This window comes from Globicephala melas, chromosome 3 (assembly GCF_963455315.2).
Source record: "Globicephala melas chromosome 3, mGloMel1.2, whole genome shotgun sequence".
Taxonomy (NCBI): Eukaryota; Metazoa; Chordata; class Mammalia; order Artiodactyla; family Delphinidae; genus Globicephala; species Globicephala melas.
The window spans coordinates 109591070-109606712 of NC_083316.1; the positions used below are offsets into that span (position 1 = coordinate 109591070).

The 15643-nt window shown below is 36.0% G+C and overlaps 1 protein-coding gene across 7 annotated transcripts in view; it reads left to right on the forward strand.

Moving 5' to 3' along the window:
* The window catches only part of RAD50 (RAD50 double strand break repair protein), a 234168-nt gene that overhangs the window by 192982 nt on the left and 25543 nt on the right, over nucleotides 1-15643 (forward strand). For all 7 annotated transcript variants that reach the window (XR_009563465.2, XM_060296199.2, XM_060296200.2 and 4 more), the window contains 5 exons: nucleotides 173-283; nucleotides 727-819; nucleotides 907-1020; nucleotides 6724-6851; nucleotides 9164-9388. Coding sequence is in view for 6 of the 7 variants with exons in the window: in XM_060296199.2 (XP_060152182.1) it covers nucleotides 173-283; nucleotides 727-819; nucleotides 907-1020; nucleotides 6724-6851; nucleotides 9164-9388 (671 nt within the window). In the remaining variant the exon portion in view is untranslated. The remainder of the gene's footprint in view (nucleotides 1-172; nucleotides 284-726; nucleotides 820-906; nucleotides 1021-6723; nucleotides 6852-9163; nucleotides 9389-15643) is intronic.

The following is a 15643-nucleotide window of genomic DNA, read 5'->3' on the forward strand; positions in this document are numbered from 1 at the left end:
CATCTGAAATATAGCAGGAAAATAATGGTACCTTCCTCATAGGGTTGTTGGAAGGAGCAAATGAATTGACTTGTAAAGCCTGGTACATAGAAAGTGATTTTATTATGAAGTGTGACACCTGAAATAAGATAATGGAATTTTATATAAGACCTTATATTTTTTATATCCTTAGGATGCTAAAGAGCAGGTAAACCCTTTGGAAACAACATTGGAAAAGTTCCAGCAGGAGAAAGAAGAATTAATCAACAAAAAAAATACAAGCAACAAAATAGCACAGGATAAAGTAAGATTTCATGTACATATTTAGTTATCAAAAATATATGTTAAAATTATTATTCAGAGCGCCATGTTGGACACTAGTATTTCACATGAAATTAAAAACATGATGAAATAGTATTTTCATATTTGTGACATAATCTTAACATTCAAAATGTTTTTAGAATGATTAAATGTAAATTATTTTGCTTCTTGATCTAAAATAGAAGTTGAGAATTGAGACCTTTTAATCTAATTCCATAGTAATAAAGGGAGATCATAAAATTTGATTTCAGATAAAATCTGCTGGTGATGGAAACTGGAACTCAGGGCTTCTAACTTCCAAGCCAGTATTTCACTGTACTCTCCTATTAAGTTTTTGTTATCTTAATAGAAGATATTCCTTGGAAATAAATCTTCTTAAATGCCCTAGTCTGAACTAGTATATTTTTAATAAATATTTTTCCACAGATAAATGATATCAAAGAGAAGGTTAAAAATATTCATGGTTATGTGAAAGACATTGAGAATTATATTCAAGATGGAAAAGATGACTATAAGAAGGTAATTTAAAACTACTTAATTGAATATAATTTAAAATGATTGTTTATATTTTTATTTCTTGTGCTTAAGAAATTTTCATTTTTGTAGCAAAAAGAAACTGAACTTAATAAAGTAATAGCTCAACTAAGTGAATGTGAGAAACACAAAGAAAAGATTAATAAGGAAATGGGAATCATGAGACAAGATATTGATACACAGAAGGTAGGTCCTTTTTTTGCTAATGATTTATGGTGGCATTTATACCAGTAACATTCTTATCTTTCTTTTTTACTTTTTACGTTTATTTTCAATACTTGCATTGAGTAGAAATGCAAACAGTAGAGAAAAGCAATTCTTTTTTTTTTTATGTGTATATGTTTATATAAAAAGTATGTTTCTTTTTTATGTTACTGAGACACAAAATTTTCCTTTGGCAGTATAAAAAGAGACATATTTTCATTTGTAAAATGAAATAATAAAAAGTGCATTTGGTATAACTCAAGCTGTTGTGATTCTTCTCGTTATAACATTTTTACCTGATTGTATTCTTTTTTTTAATTTATTTTTTATTAAAGTATAGTTGAATTACAGTGTTGTCAGTTACTGCTGTACAGCAAAGTGACTCAGTTACATATATATATTCTTTTTCATATTCTTTTCCATTATGGTTTATCACAGGATATTGATTATATTTCCGTGTGCTATACAGTAGGACCTTGTTGTTTATCCATTCTATATATACCAGTTTTTGTGTATGCTAATCCCAAACTCCCAGTCCAACCCTCTCCCACCCTCCTCCCCCTTGGCCACCATAGTCTCTTCTCTATGTCCCTGATTCTGTTTCATAGATAGGTTCATTTGTGTCACATTTTAGATTCCACATATTACTGATATCCTATGGTTATTTATCTTTCTGACTTACATAGTATGATAATCTCTAGTTGCATCCATGTTGCTGCAAATGGCATTATTTTGTTTTTTTTATGGCTGAGTTCCCTTGTATATATGTAACACATCTTTATTCATCTGTTGATGGACATTTAGGTTGTTTCCATGTCTTGGCTATTGTGAATAGTGCTGATATGAATGTAGGGGTGCACGTATCTTTTTGAATTATAATTTTGTCTAGATATATGCCCAGGAGTGAGGTTGCTGGATCATATGGTAGTTCTGTTTTTAGTTTTCTGAGGAGCCTCCATACTGTTTTCCACAGTGGCTATACCAACTTACATTCCCACCAACATTGTAGGAGGGTTCCCTGAGAAAAGCAATTCTAATAACATTGTCTTTTCTTCTTTCCTTTTTTAATTTTTATTTTCAGTAAAAGACTTACTTGGTAAAAGTTTAAACATAAAAGCATAAAATTAAAGTCTCCTTCCCCTTCTGCCAATTCTCAATCTCATTTCTAGGTATCATTCTTAAAAGTTGTCTGTAAGTAAAATATGTATATACTAAGTTGTTTTTCAGTTGATTCCTTTATCATTTACTTTCTTGATTAAGGAAATTAATTTCCACAGTATAATTAAAATCACATTAAGAAAATAATTTTCAGCATGCCTTATATAAGCATGATAGTTAATGCCTTTAAAAACTACACCGCTTCTCTGTTCCTGCTGTTTTGAATAAAATTTGCTATTTGAAAGCTTTAATCACTTGGTTATAAACAATGGTTAAAATCTCTTTGAAGATTAGCCATACCCGTTTTCTGCAGAATCTCTGGCCATAGTGCCAGGATTGTCAAATATATGAATATCAGTCAAAGGTAAATCAAATCTCTGCCATCTAGTAAATGCTATATAAATTTATGAAGCATATATAACAAAATACTTAGTTATCACTAGCTTGTGGGTTTTCTACTTAAAATCACAATCTATAAATCAGTAATGTCCATACAAATATAGAGAGATAATTAAGGTACACCAGTCTGTGACCCTTTTCAAGTTGAAGGTCTAAATTTAGTGGATCTGACTATATTAGTTTACTTTTATAACCTACCGTGTTCTAGAAATCGTTTACTAAGTTATATACATAGAGCAATGCTAAATAACATTTTAAATTGATGAGAAAATGAGACAGTGTGGAAATAAGGACAAGAAGAAGGCACTGAAACCAGGAGAGTAGTAAGTATATAAAACGTAGGCCATGAAATCTGATATGCTTGCTAAAGATTTTAGTAGTCACATGAAGAGAGAAAGTCATAATTAATTAAGTTTCACATTGTCTCAAAGCTAAAAACAAACCAGTTCTCTGGACTGAGACCAGAGAAAAATGTCTCCATAGGCATTCATGGAAAGGAAGACACTATATAGATTAATAAAAAGCAGGTCTTCAACAAACTTCATGGTTGTTTTTGTTTGTTTGTTTTTGCAGTGTGTTTCAGCACCTTTATCATCCCTTGATGACTGTAGAAGGTGGTGTGATTGGAGCCTAAAATAAATGTTAGAGTGTTTGGAGAGCAAAAGTTAGCTATAGGCACCCATCAAGATCACCTGGGTTTTTCCCACTCCTAAGTGTATAATAACCAAGAAAACGTAAAATATATGTTTACATTAAAACTTGTACAAGAATGTTTATAGCAGCATTATTAATGACAGTCAAAATGTGGAAAACAGCCCAAATGGTTATCAGCTGATGAACAGATGAATAAAATTTGGTGTATTCATATGTATTTGTCAGGGATCTCCAGAGAAGTAAAGCCAGTAAGAGATCAATAAATATAGATAAAGATATAGATATAGATAAAGAAATTTATTATAAGGAATTAACTCAAGTGATCGTGGAGGCTGAGATGTCCCAAGATATGTGGTTGGCAAGCTGGAGGCTCAGGAGAGCTTGGTGGTGTAGTTCCAGTTTGAGTCTGAAGCCTGAGAACTGGGAGAGCTAATAGGCTCTAGATCCAAGAAGAGCTGAGGTTTCAGTTTAAATATGAAGGCAGGAAAAAACCACTGTCCCACCTCATACAGTCAGGCAGGATGAGTTACCCCTTATTCAGCCTTTTTTGTTCTGTTCACGTCTTTAGTTGACTGGATAAGGCCCACCCACATTAGGAAGGGCAGTCTGCTTTACTTATTCAGTCTACCAATGTAACTGTTAATCTCATCCAGAAACACTGTCAAAGACACTCAGAATAATGTTTGACCAAATGCCTTGGCACCCTGTGGTGTCAAGTTGACACATAAAATTAACCATCGTGGAATATTACTCAGCCATTAAAAGGAATGAAATATTGATAGATGCTGCAAAATGGACAAACCTTGAAAACATTATGCTAAATGAAGTCAATCACAAAAGACCTTATTGTATGATTCCATTTATATGAAATGTTCAGAATAGGCAAATCCATAGAGACAGAAAGCAGAGGAGTGTTGCTGGGGGTTGGGGGGAAGGAAAGAAAAGGGAATAGAGAGTGACTGCTAATGGGTATGGAGTTTCTATTTGGGGTGATAAAATGTACTGGAATGAGAACCTTGTGAATATACTGAAACCACAGAATTGTACACTTTAAATTGGTGAATTTTATGGTATATGAATTACATCTCAAACTTAAAAAAAAAATCTCCTGGGTTATTGAAAATACACATCTCTTTCTCCATTCCAGACCAATAAATGGGAACCTCTGGGGCATGAGCATACGCATATGCATGTATATTTTGTTAAAGTTCCTCAGAGGTTGTGATGTATCCCCTTAACTATCAATCACTGAGTCAGAGCACCGCATGGCTTTCAGGAAGTTCTCTATAAATGGCATTTTCTCCAACCAGACTTTTGGTGGATTTTGGAATGGGGTTTATTCAGCATATTACTCTATCACAGGTAACTAGAAAGCAGCTAACTTTTATGGTTTCTGTAAGTGGCCAGCTGCATGCATTAACTGCTCTCTGAGCTGAGTGATTCAAGTTACTATCTTAAGAGTTGAGGAGCCTAACAGCTTATTTACGCACTTAAGCCCTATTAAATTTACTCCACAGAATTTTAAAATTTGGAAGTTTAATAATCTTCCTCCCTCATTTTTCAGATGAAGGGAACTGGAGTTGACCTAAATTGCCCAAGGTCACAAAAGTAGTGAGTAACAGAGGTAGAACTTGACCCTACATTGTCAAATTGCTAGTATAATAGGAAAACAGTTTTGGTGTAGTATACCTGCATCTGGTTTTCTCTGATACTTTATCTCTTCTTTCTCTCCTGTTTTCTATTTTGAAGACTGTAACTGGAATTTTTACTGCTTAAAGTGTAAGGACAGATTTGACCCAAAAGGTATTTCACTAGCAGTTATTGAGCCAGGCTCTGTACTTAGTACTTTTTACATACACTATTTTAATCTTTAGAAGGCTCAGAGAATTTAAACTAATTTGTCCAAAGTCATCCTATTTGAAAGTTGTAATGCTGAGATTTGAGCTTAGGTGTATCTGACTTCAAAGCCTATGCTCTTTAACTACTGTGCTATATACTGTCTTTCAGAATGAAAGAGCAATTAGAAGCTGACCTAAAAGAAGGAAATCCCTAGCTTTCTGGTGACCATGCAGTATAACAGACCAGGAACATTATTTCATGCAAAAAATCAGTCTCACCTAAAAATGTGATAGCCCTTTAAATAGTCCTTTCAGGTATTCATGAAAGCAAATTCCATTGTTATATAATATTAGATGAAAGCGAGCAGTGCCACATTCTTTTGTTCCTAATAAGGAAAATGTGTAAGCATAGTTCCCCATGGGAGAATCTTGGAGAGTCATAGCAGCTGCGGTGGCACATTAGGTTGCCTTGGCAACAAAAGGACATTTACAACCATATCATTTTAGTCATCTCTAACTGCTTATAACGATTCCTTTAATAGATACGTATATATTTATATTATTAGTTCCAGGAAAACTGAAAGGAACCTTAATGACAGTTAAAAAAACAAAAAAAACCTCAAAATAGTGATTCATAGATGGGCAGGGTTGGATGTGAACATTAAGCATATGAGAGAAGTCCTTGGCTTCCCTTCTTCTCTCTCACCTCCCAAATCCTTTTTCCCTGGTGACTCCTGTGTCAGTACTGTTGGCAACAAAGTATTACCAAAGATCTGCCCCTGCCTCCTACTTCCCACATCACTGAGTTTATCTCAACTACAAGGGTTGCTGTAGAAGGGTCTTTGAGAAGGCCTGACTCCAAACTTAGGATGAATTTTTTCTGTTCAGGCTTCTATGGGCCAAACCACCATTTTCTGCAGGAAAATTTTTTTTCCTAAGTTCCAAAGAGTCAACTTATAAATTGTTTCCTGTTTGTCTCTTGACAACATAGTCCGTTTTAATCACCAGGAAAAGTACTGAAATAATTGTGTTGGTGCTGCTGCCGCTGCCAAATGATTTAGTGGTTGCTTTTTAAGGACAAAACTACTCAACAAGAACAGCTAAATTTAAATTTTTCAGTGCAATTCAGTGGCCAGGAAAGTGTCATCAAGTATATAGACTTACTGTTTTTGTGAAACTTCTTACTGCCTTGTATGATTGTCAGCTTGAAGGTAAAAATCTTATCTGACATACTTAACAGTATATAATGGTCTTGGCACACGTTAGTAGACAAATACAACTAGGGAAAAAAAAGTTGGGGAGACTTTGGTAGTAGTCTTGCTCTCTTTTTATCTTTTAGATCACTAGGCTCCATTGTGAGGTTCTTATGCAAGATGATCCAATGGGACATAGGTATAAAATATTAAAAATCCAGTTATATCATTTTATCTCATCATTTTAATGTCTGTTTTGTGTGTATATGGGCCATCCAGATTCCTCCAGGCCTGGAGATTCCTTTACACTGGCTTCTTCTCCCTCTGCTGAGATACACATGATTCTAAGGCAGAATTAGCACTACTTGTCACCAGTTGCCTGCTATGAATCACATGTTGGTAACTTGATTATTTTTATTAACAAATTTAATATTTACATTTAGATACAAGAAAGGTGGCTACAGGATAACCTTACTTTAAGAAAAAGGAATGAAGAACTAAAAGAAGGTGAAGAAGAAAGAAAACAACATTTGAAGGAAATGGGTCAAATGCAGGTTTTACAAATGAAAAAGTGTGTTTTAAAAAATAATCTTTAGTTTAAATAAAGGTCTTTATTATTGAAATGTGAAAAATATTCAATACATGTTTTTGACAAAGAATGTAAGCCTGTAGCCAAAGTGTCCTTTCAGACTTAAAGGAAGATGGGCACTTTTTTTACAAATGTATTTCATGGCTTTACAAGCTGAAGTAGTAATATAGAATTTATAGTCACACTATGACTATGCAGTGATGGCCAGTATTAAAAATACCAAGTTCCCAGACTTTTGCGAGCCTGCTTCACAAGATTATGGCATAAAGAATATATGTCCTCTGGACCCTGCCTGGGTCAGAGCTTAATGCTTAACTCTTAATGGAGTTATTGCCAAAGCAGTTTGATATTGGTGACCCATTCTACATGGTCCCAGGTGTAATTATGCACAAACCAGAGCATCATTTTTGCAATTAATAGAATTCTTCTTTCATCTGGTTTTATTGGTACTTACTGTAGTTGCTGTCTTCCTGCTACAGCAGAAAAGATTTTATTCTTGCTTTCTCTGCCTCACAGTTGCCTTAGGAATTCTGTAAGAACCTGGTTGATGCTAAGGCACTAGACTAGTATAAAAGGTTGTACTAGCCAAACAGATTTTTTGGAACCGCCTCAGCTGGTTGGATATACTCATTCATTCAGCCATTCCTTGTAGATTTTTCATTTTTCTTGTGATTTCACAAAGAAATCTGAATCAAAGAATGCTTAAGTTTTTCTAAAGGATATAATAAATTGAAATTTAATTTAGTTATTAAAACCTAACAAATAGTTACTCCTATGTTATTGTAAGTTCTCTTGGTTTAGCTATTTTAAATAACTTTCATATATCAAGGAGATCAGACTTAACAACTAGAAGAGCTCTTCATCTTTCAGCCTGTTTGTTTTTTATGCATTAGGACACTGAGACCCAGAAAAAAAGATCATAGGAAATTAGAATGAAAGCCAGGAATGTGACCAGATATCCTAGCTTCCAAGCCTCAGCTCTTTAACACTGTAATGTTGGTGTTCTTGGTGCCAAGTTGAAAAAAAAAGTGAAGCTTATAGAAAAAGTTTTAAATGAAACAGTTTATTCCTTGCTACTAAAGATCAAAAACAGATATTTTTATAATTCCTTCTGTAATTAGTACATAACAGTGCTTTTTACATTCATTCAGACTACTAAGCATAACTTCTCTTTTTCAAACCTTTCTTCAACGAGGACACAACAGAAATGTCAACAAAACAGATAATCAGGCCAGTTCTATAAGGATGTTCATAATCTTGAGAGAAGTGCCTGGCAAATAAGAGGATGCCTAATAAGTAATTGTTAAATAAATGAAGATTTTTAAAGCATACGTTAAAATCTGTATTATGTACCAAGTTATCAGAAAAGTTTAAGTATTTTACTTTTTTTTTTTTTTTTTTTTTTGTGGTACGCGGGCCTCTCACTGTTGTGGCCTCTTGCGTTGCAGAGCACAGGCTCTGGACGCGCAGACTCAGTGGCCATGGCTCACGGGCCAAGCCGCTCCGCGGCATGTGGGATCCTCCCAGACTGGGGCACGAACCCATGTCCCCTGCATCAGCAGGCGGACTCTCAACCACTGCGCCACCAGGGAAGCCCAAGTATTTTACTTTTTTGTCAGTATTGATGCTTTGTTTTTTGGAACTCCTCTCCATGTTTTTCTTTTCTTGTTTTTAAATTTTTATTGGAGTATAGTTGCTTTACAATGTTGTGTTAGTTTCTACTGTACAGCAAAGTGAATCAGCTATACGTATACATATATCCCCTCTCTTTATTTATGCTTTTTTATACTTATGCAAGAGAAATTTTGTTTTAATAGAGAAATACAAACTTTTAGTAATACTACTGCATAAATTTTTGAGATAAAATTTTCTTTTGTCTGACATACTGTGAACGAACTGATGATACCTGTTGCTCAGTAACTTCTCAGAGTTGGTAACTGAGCATTCTTAGTTGACAATGAGAAGTTTGTGAATTTGTAATATTAATCACCAAGAATACTTTTTTTAGGTTAGTGTGTAAACGTCAGGAACTTTTTCAGTGTTCACATGTTATGAGAGTACTTTATTGAGCACACAGAAATCAGCTGTTTAAAAACCTGGATGCTTCAGAGATTTGGAAAGAAGAAAGTTTTCCTTAGTACTGAAACCTTAAAGAAAAAGCAAGGAGAGACTTTTCATATGCTGATTGCTAAGGAGAATGATAAATGATATTTATCTATCTGAAGAAATCTGTCTTTTCCACTTTAGGCTGCTAAAATCTAAAAATGGTCCTCATTTGTCGTTTTCCCTCCTAGTGAACATCAGAAGTTGGAAGAAAAAATAGAAAATATAAAAAGAAATCTCGGTTCGGCAATAGGGCGACAGGAAGGTTATGAGGAAGAAATTATTCGTTTTAAGAAAGAACTTCGAGACCCTCAATTTCGGGATGCCGAGGAAAAGTATAGGGAAATGATGATTGTTATGAGAACAACAGAGCTTGTGAACAAGGATCTGGACATTTATTATAAGACCCTTGACCAGTAAGTATTGGACTGGGGATTTGGTTCCCGTTGTAATCAGTATCAACTAGCATAATTTAGTCTTACTTTCACCCTTTTAAATCTATTTAATGTATTTCATACCTACCACAGAATGGAAAAATATATGTGTATATGTGTGTACACATACACACATGCTTACTTGAATTATGAAGTAAAGTTATAAAGCATATTAATATTAAGGTGCACTCATGATCCCACCACCCCCATACACAATCCAAGAACTCTACCGTTATCACTAACTGCCATCCACATAGATGCTCCTCCTTATCTCAACCATTTGTCATCCTCACTCTTTGTAACCACTGACACAGATTTTTGCTCTCTGTGGTTTTTTGTTTTTGTTTTTGTTTTTTTTGCGGTACGCGGGCCTCTCACTGTTGTGACCTCTCCCGTTGCGGAGCACAGGCTCCAGACGCGCAGGCTCAGCGGCCATGGCTCCCGGTCCCAGCTGCTCCACAGCATGTGGGATCTTCCTGGACCGGGGCATGAACCCGTGTCCCCTGCATCAGCAGGCAGACTCTCAACCACTGCGCCACTAGGGAAGCCCTGCTCTCTGCTTTTTAAAAATAATTTTATCATATGTATCATGTTTTGAGCTTTTAAAAAAAATGATATCATACTCTGTGAATGCTTCTAGAATTTGCTTTTTTGCTTGTTTTACTTTATTTTGGTTTTATTTACTTAAGTTGCTTATAGCTGTGGTATATGCATTTTCACTGATGTACAGAATTCTTTTGTGGAAATATACCATAATATATCCATTTTTGGGTAGATGGACATTTGGGTTGTTTCCAGCTCTTTACTGATATAACCCTTGCTTCTAGGAACATTCTTGTCATGTCTTACAGAGCAAAGGTGTAAGAGATTCTCTAGAGTACATGTGGGAGTAAAATTGCTGGGTTGCAGGGTATGCTCAATTTTACAAAATAATGTTATATTGTTTTCCGAAGTGATTTTACTAATTTATACCACTAGCGGAATATAACGGTTCTCGTTGATGCATTCTTTGACACTGATTTTGTCGATTCTTAATTTTTGCAAAGCTAATGGGTTTTATTTTTACTTTATTTTTTTAAACATCTTTATTGGAGGGCTTCCCTGGTGGCGCAGTGGTTGAGAGTCCGCCTGCCGATGCAGGGGACACGGGTTTGTGCCCCAGTCCGGGAAGATCCCACGTGCTGTGGAGCGGCTGGGCCCGTGAGCCATAGCCACTGAGCCTACGCGTCTGGAGCCTGTGCTCCGCAACGGGAGAGGCCACAACAGTGAGAGGCCACAACAGTGAGAGGCCCACGTACCACAAAAACAAACAAACAAAAATCTCTATTGGAGTATAATTGCTTTACAATGGTGTGTTAGTTTCTGCTTTATAACAAAATGAATCAGTTATACATATACATATGTCCCCATATCTCTTCCCTCTTGCGTCTCCCTCCCTTGGACCCCCCCATCCCACCCCTCTAGGTGGTCACAAAGCACCGAGCTGATCTCCCTGTGCTATGCGGCTGCTTCCCACTAGCTATCAGTTTTACGTTTGGTAGTGTATATATGTCCATGCCACTCTCTCACTTTGTCCCAGCTTACCCTTCCCCCTCCCGTATCCTCAAGTCCATTCTCTAGTAGGTCTGTGTCTTTACTCCCGTCTTGCCCCTAGGTTCTTCATGACCATTTTTTTCTTTTCTTTTTTTTTTATATTCCATATATATGTGTTAGCATACGGTATTTGTTTTTCTCTTTCTGACTTACTTCACTCTGTATGACAGACTCTGGGTCCATCCACCTCACTACAAATAACTCAATTTCGTTTCTTTTTATGGCTGAGTAATAGTCCATTGTATACATGTGCCACATCTTCTTTATCCATTCATCTGTTGATGAACACTTAGGTTGCTTCCATGTCCTGGCTGTTGTAAATAGAGCTGCAGTGAACATTGTGGTACATGACTCTTCTTGAATTATGGTTTTCTCATTGTATATGCCCAGTAGTGGGATTGCTGGGTCGTATGGTAGTTCCATTTTTAGTTTTTTACGAAACCTCCATACTGTTCTCCATAGTGGCTGTATCAATTTACATTCCCACCAGCAGTGCAAGAGGATTCCTTTTTCTCCACACTCTCTCCAGCATTTATTGTTTCTAGATTTTGTGAGGATGGCCATTCTGACCAGTGTGAGATGATATCTCATGGTAGTTTTGATTCACTTTTCTCTAATGATTTATGATGTTGACCATTTTTTCATGTGTTTGTTGGCAATCTGTATATCTTCTTTGGAGAAATGTCTATTTAGGTCTTCTGCCCACTTTTGGATTGGGTTGTTTGCTTTTTTGAAATTGAGCTGCTTGTAAATTTCGGAGATTAATCATTTGTAAGTTGCTTCATTTGCAAATATTTTCTCCTATTCTCAGGGTTGTCTTTTCTTCTTGTTTATGGTTTCTTTGGCTGTGCAAACCTTTTAACTTTCATTACGTCCCATTTGTTTATTTTTGTTTTTATTTTTATTTCTCTAGGAGGTGGGTCAAAAAGGATTTTGCTGTGATTTATGTCATAGAGTGTTCTGCCTGTGTTTTCCTTTAAGAGTTTGATAGTATCTAGCCTTACATTTAGGTCTCTAATCCATTTTGAGTTTATTTTTGTGTATGGTGTTAGGGAGTGTTCTAATTTCATTCTTTTACACGAAGCTGTCCAGTTTTCCCAGCACCACTTATTGAAGAGGCTGACTTTACTCTGCTGTATATTCTTGCCTCCTTTATCAAAGATAAGGTGACCATATGTGCGTGCGTTTATCTCTGAGCTTTCTATCCTGTTCCATTGATCTGTATTTGTTTCTGTGCCAGTAGCATCCTGTCTTGATTACTGTAGCTTTGTAGTATAGTCTGAAGTCAGGGAGCCTGATTCCTCCAGCTCCGTTTTTCTTTCTCAAGATTACTTTGGCTATTCAGGGTCTTTAGTGTTTCCATACAAATTGTGAAATTTTTTGTTCTACTTCTGTGAAAAATGCCAGTGGTAGTTTGCTGGGAATTGCATTGAATCTGTAGCTTACTTTGGGTAGTATAGTCATTTTCACAGTGTTGATTCTTCCAATCCAAGAACATAGTACATCTCTCCATCTTTTTTTTTTTTTTTTTTTTTTTTTTTGCGGTACGCAGGCCTCTCACTGTTGTGGCCTCTCCTGTTGCGGAGCACAGGCTCCAGACGCGCAGGCTCAGTGGCCATGGCTCACGGGCCCAACCGCTCCGTGACATGTGGGATCTTCCCGGACTGGGACACAAACCCGTGTCCCCTGCATCGGCAGGCGGACTCTTAACCACTGTGCCACCAGGGAAGCCCTCTCCATCTATTTTTATCATCTTTAATTTCTTTCATCAGTGTCTTATAATTTTCTGCATATAGTTCTTTTGTCTCCTTAGGTAGGTTTATTCCAATATATTTTATTCTTTTTGTTGCATTGGTAAATGGGAGTGTTTTCTTAATTTCACTTTCAGATTTTTCATCATTAGTGTATAGGAATGCAGGAGATTTCTGTGCATTAATTTTGTATCATGCTGCTTCACCAGATTCATTGATTAGCTCTAGTAGTTTTCTGGTAGCATCTTTAGGATTCTCTATGTATAGTACCATGTCATCTGCAAACAGTGACAGCTTTACTTCTTCTTTTCCGATTTGGATTCCTTTTATTTCTTTTTCTTCTCTGATTGCTGTGGCTAAAAGTTCCCAAACTATGTTGAATAATAGTGGTGAGAGTGGGCAACCTTGTCTTGTTCCTGATCTTAGTAGAAATGGTTTCAGTTTGTCACCATTGAGCATGATGTTGGCTGTGGGTTTGTCATATATGGCCTGTATTATGTTGAGGAAAGTTCCCTCTATGCCTATTTTCTGGAGGGTTTTTGTCATAAATGGGTGTTGAATTTTGTCGAAAGCTTTCTCTGCATCTATTGAGATGATCATATGGTTTTTCTCCTTCAGTTTCTTAAATGGTGTATCAGATTGATTCATTTGTGTATATTGAAGAATCCTTTTATTGCTGGGATAAACCCCACTTGATCATGGTGTATGATCCTTTTAATGCGCTGCTGGATTCTGTTTGCTAGTATTTTATTGAGGATTTTTGCATCTATGTTCATCAGTGATATTGGCCTGTAGTTTTCTTTCTTTGTGACATCTTTGTCTGGTTTTGCTATCAGGGTGATGGTGGCCTTGTAGAATGAGTTTGGGAATGTTCCTCCCTCTGCTATATTTTGGAAGAGTTTGAGAAGGATAGGTGTTAGCTCTTCTCTAAATGTTTGATAGAATTTGTCTGTGAAGCCATCTGGTCCTGGGCTTTTGTTTGTTGGAAGATGTTTAATCACAGTTTCAATTCAGTGCTTGTGATTGGTCTGTTCATACTTTCTGTTTCTTCCTAATTCAGTCTTGGAAGGTTGTGCATTTTTAAGAATTTGTCCATTTCCTCCAGGTTGTCCATTTTATTGGCATAGAGTTGCTTGTAGTAATTTCTCATCATCCTTTGTATTTCTGCAGTGTCAGTTGTTACTTCTCCTTTTTCATTTCTAATTCTATTGATTTGAGTCTTCTCCCTTTTTTTCTTGAAGAGTCTGGCTAATGGTTTATCAATTTTGTTTATCTTCTCAAAGAACCAGCTTTTAGGTTTATTGATCTCTGCTATTGTTTCCTTCATTTCTTTTTCATTTATTTCTGATCTGATCTTTATGATTTCTTTCCTTCTGCTAACTTTGGGGGTTTTTTGTTCTTCTTTCTCTGATTGCTTTAGGTGTAAGGTTAGGTTGTTTATTTGAGATGTTTCTTGTTTCTTAAGGTAGGATTGTACGGCTATAAACTTCCCTCTTAGAACTGCTTTTGCTGCATCCCATAGGTTTTGAGTCGTCGTGTGTTCATTGTCATTTGTTTCTAGGTATTTTTTGATTTTCTCTTTCATTTCCTGAGTGATCTCTTGGTTATTAAGTAGTGTATTGTTTAGCCTCCATGAGTTTGTATTTTTTACAGATTTTTTCCTGTAATTGATATCTAGTCTCATAGCGTTGTGGTCAGAATATACTTGATACAATTTCAATTTTCTTAAATTTACCAAGGCTTGATTTGTGACCCAAGATATGATCTATCCTGGAGAATGTTCCATGAGCACTTGAGAAGAATGTGTATTCTCTTGTTTTTGGATGGAATGTCCTATTAATATCAATTAAGTCCATCTTGTTTAATGTATCATTTAAAGCTTGTGTTTCCTTATTTATTTTCATTTTGGATGATCTGTCCATTGGTGAAAGTGGGGTGTTAAAGTCCCCTACTATGAATGTGTTACTGTTGATTTCCCCTTTTATGGCTGTTAGTATTTGCCTTATCTGTTGAGGTGCTCCTATGTTGGGTGCATAAATATTTACAATTGTTATATCTTCTTGGATTGATCCCTTGATCATTATGTAATGTCCTTCTTTGTCTCTTGTTATAGTCTTTGTTTTAAAGTCTATTTTGTCTGATATGAGAATTGCTACTCCAGCTTGCTTTTGATTTCCATTTGCATAGAATATCTTTTTCCATCCCCTCACTTTCAGTCTGTATATGTCCCTAGGTCCGAGGTGGGTCTCTTGTAGACAGCATATATACGGGTCTTGTTTTTGTATCCATTCAGCCAGTCTATGTCTTTTGGTTGGAGCCTTTAATCCATTTACATTTAAGGTAATTATCAGTATGTATGTTCCTGTTACCATTTTCTTCATTGTTTTGGGTTTGTTATTGTAGGTCTTTTCCTTCTCTTGTGTTTCCTGCCTAGAGAAGTTCCTTTAGCATTTGTTGTAAAGCTGGTTTGGTTGTGCTGACTTCTCTTAGCTTTTACTTGTCAGTAAACGTTTTAGTTTCTCTGTCAAATCTGAATGAGATCCTTGCTGGGTAGAGTAATCTTGGTTGTAGGTTTTTCTCCTTTATCACTTTAAATATGTCCCGCCACTCCCTTCTGGCTTGCAGAGTTTCTGCTGAAAGATCAGCTGTTAACCTTATGGGGATTCCCTTGTGTGTTACTTTTGTTTTTTCCTTGCTGCTTTTAATATATTTTCTTTGTATTTAATTTTTGATAGTTTGATTAATATGCATCTTGGTGTGTTTCTCCTTAGATTTATCCTATATGGGACTCTGCGCTTCCTGGACTTGACTATTTGCTTTCCCATATTAGGAAAGTTTTCAACTATAATCCTTTCAAATATTTTCTCAGTCCCTTTCTTTTTCTCTTCTTCTT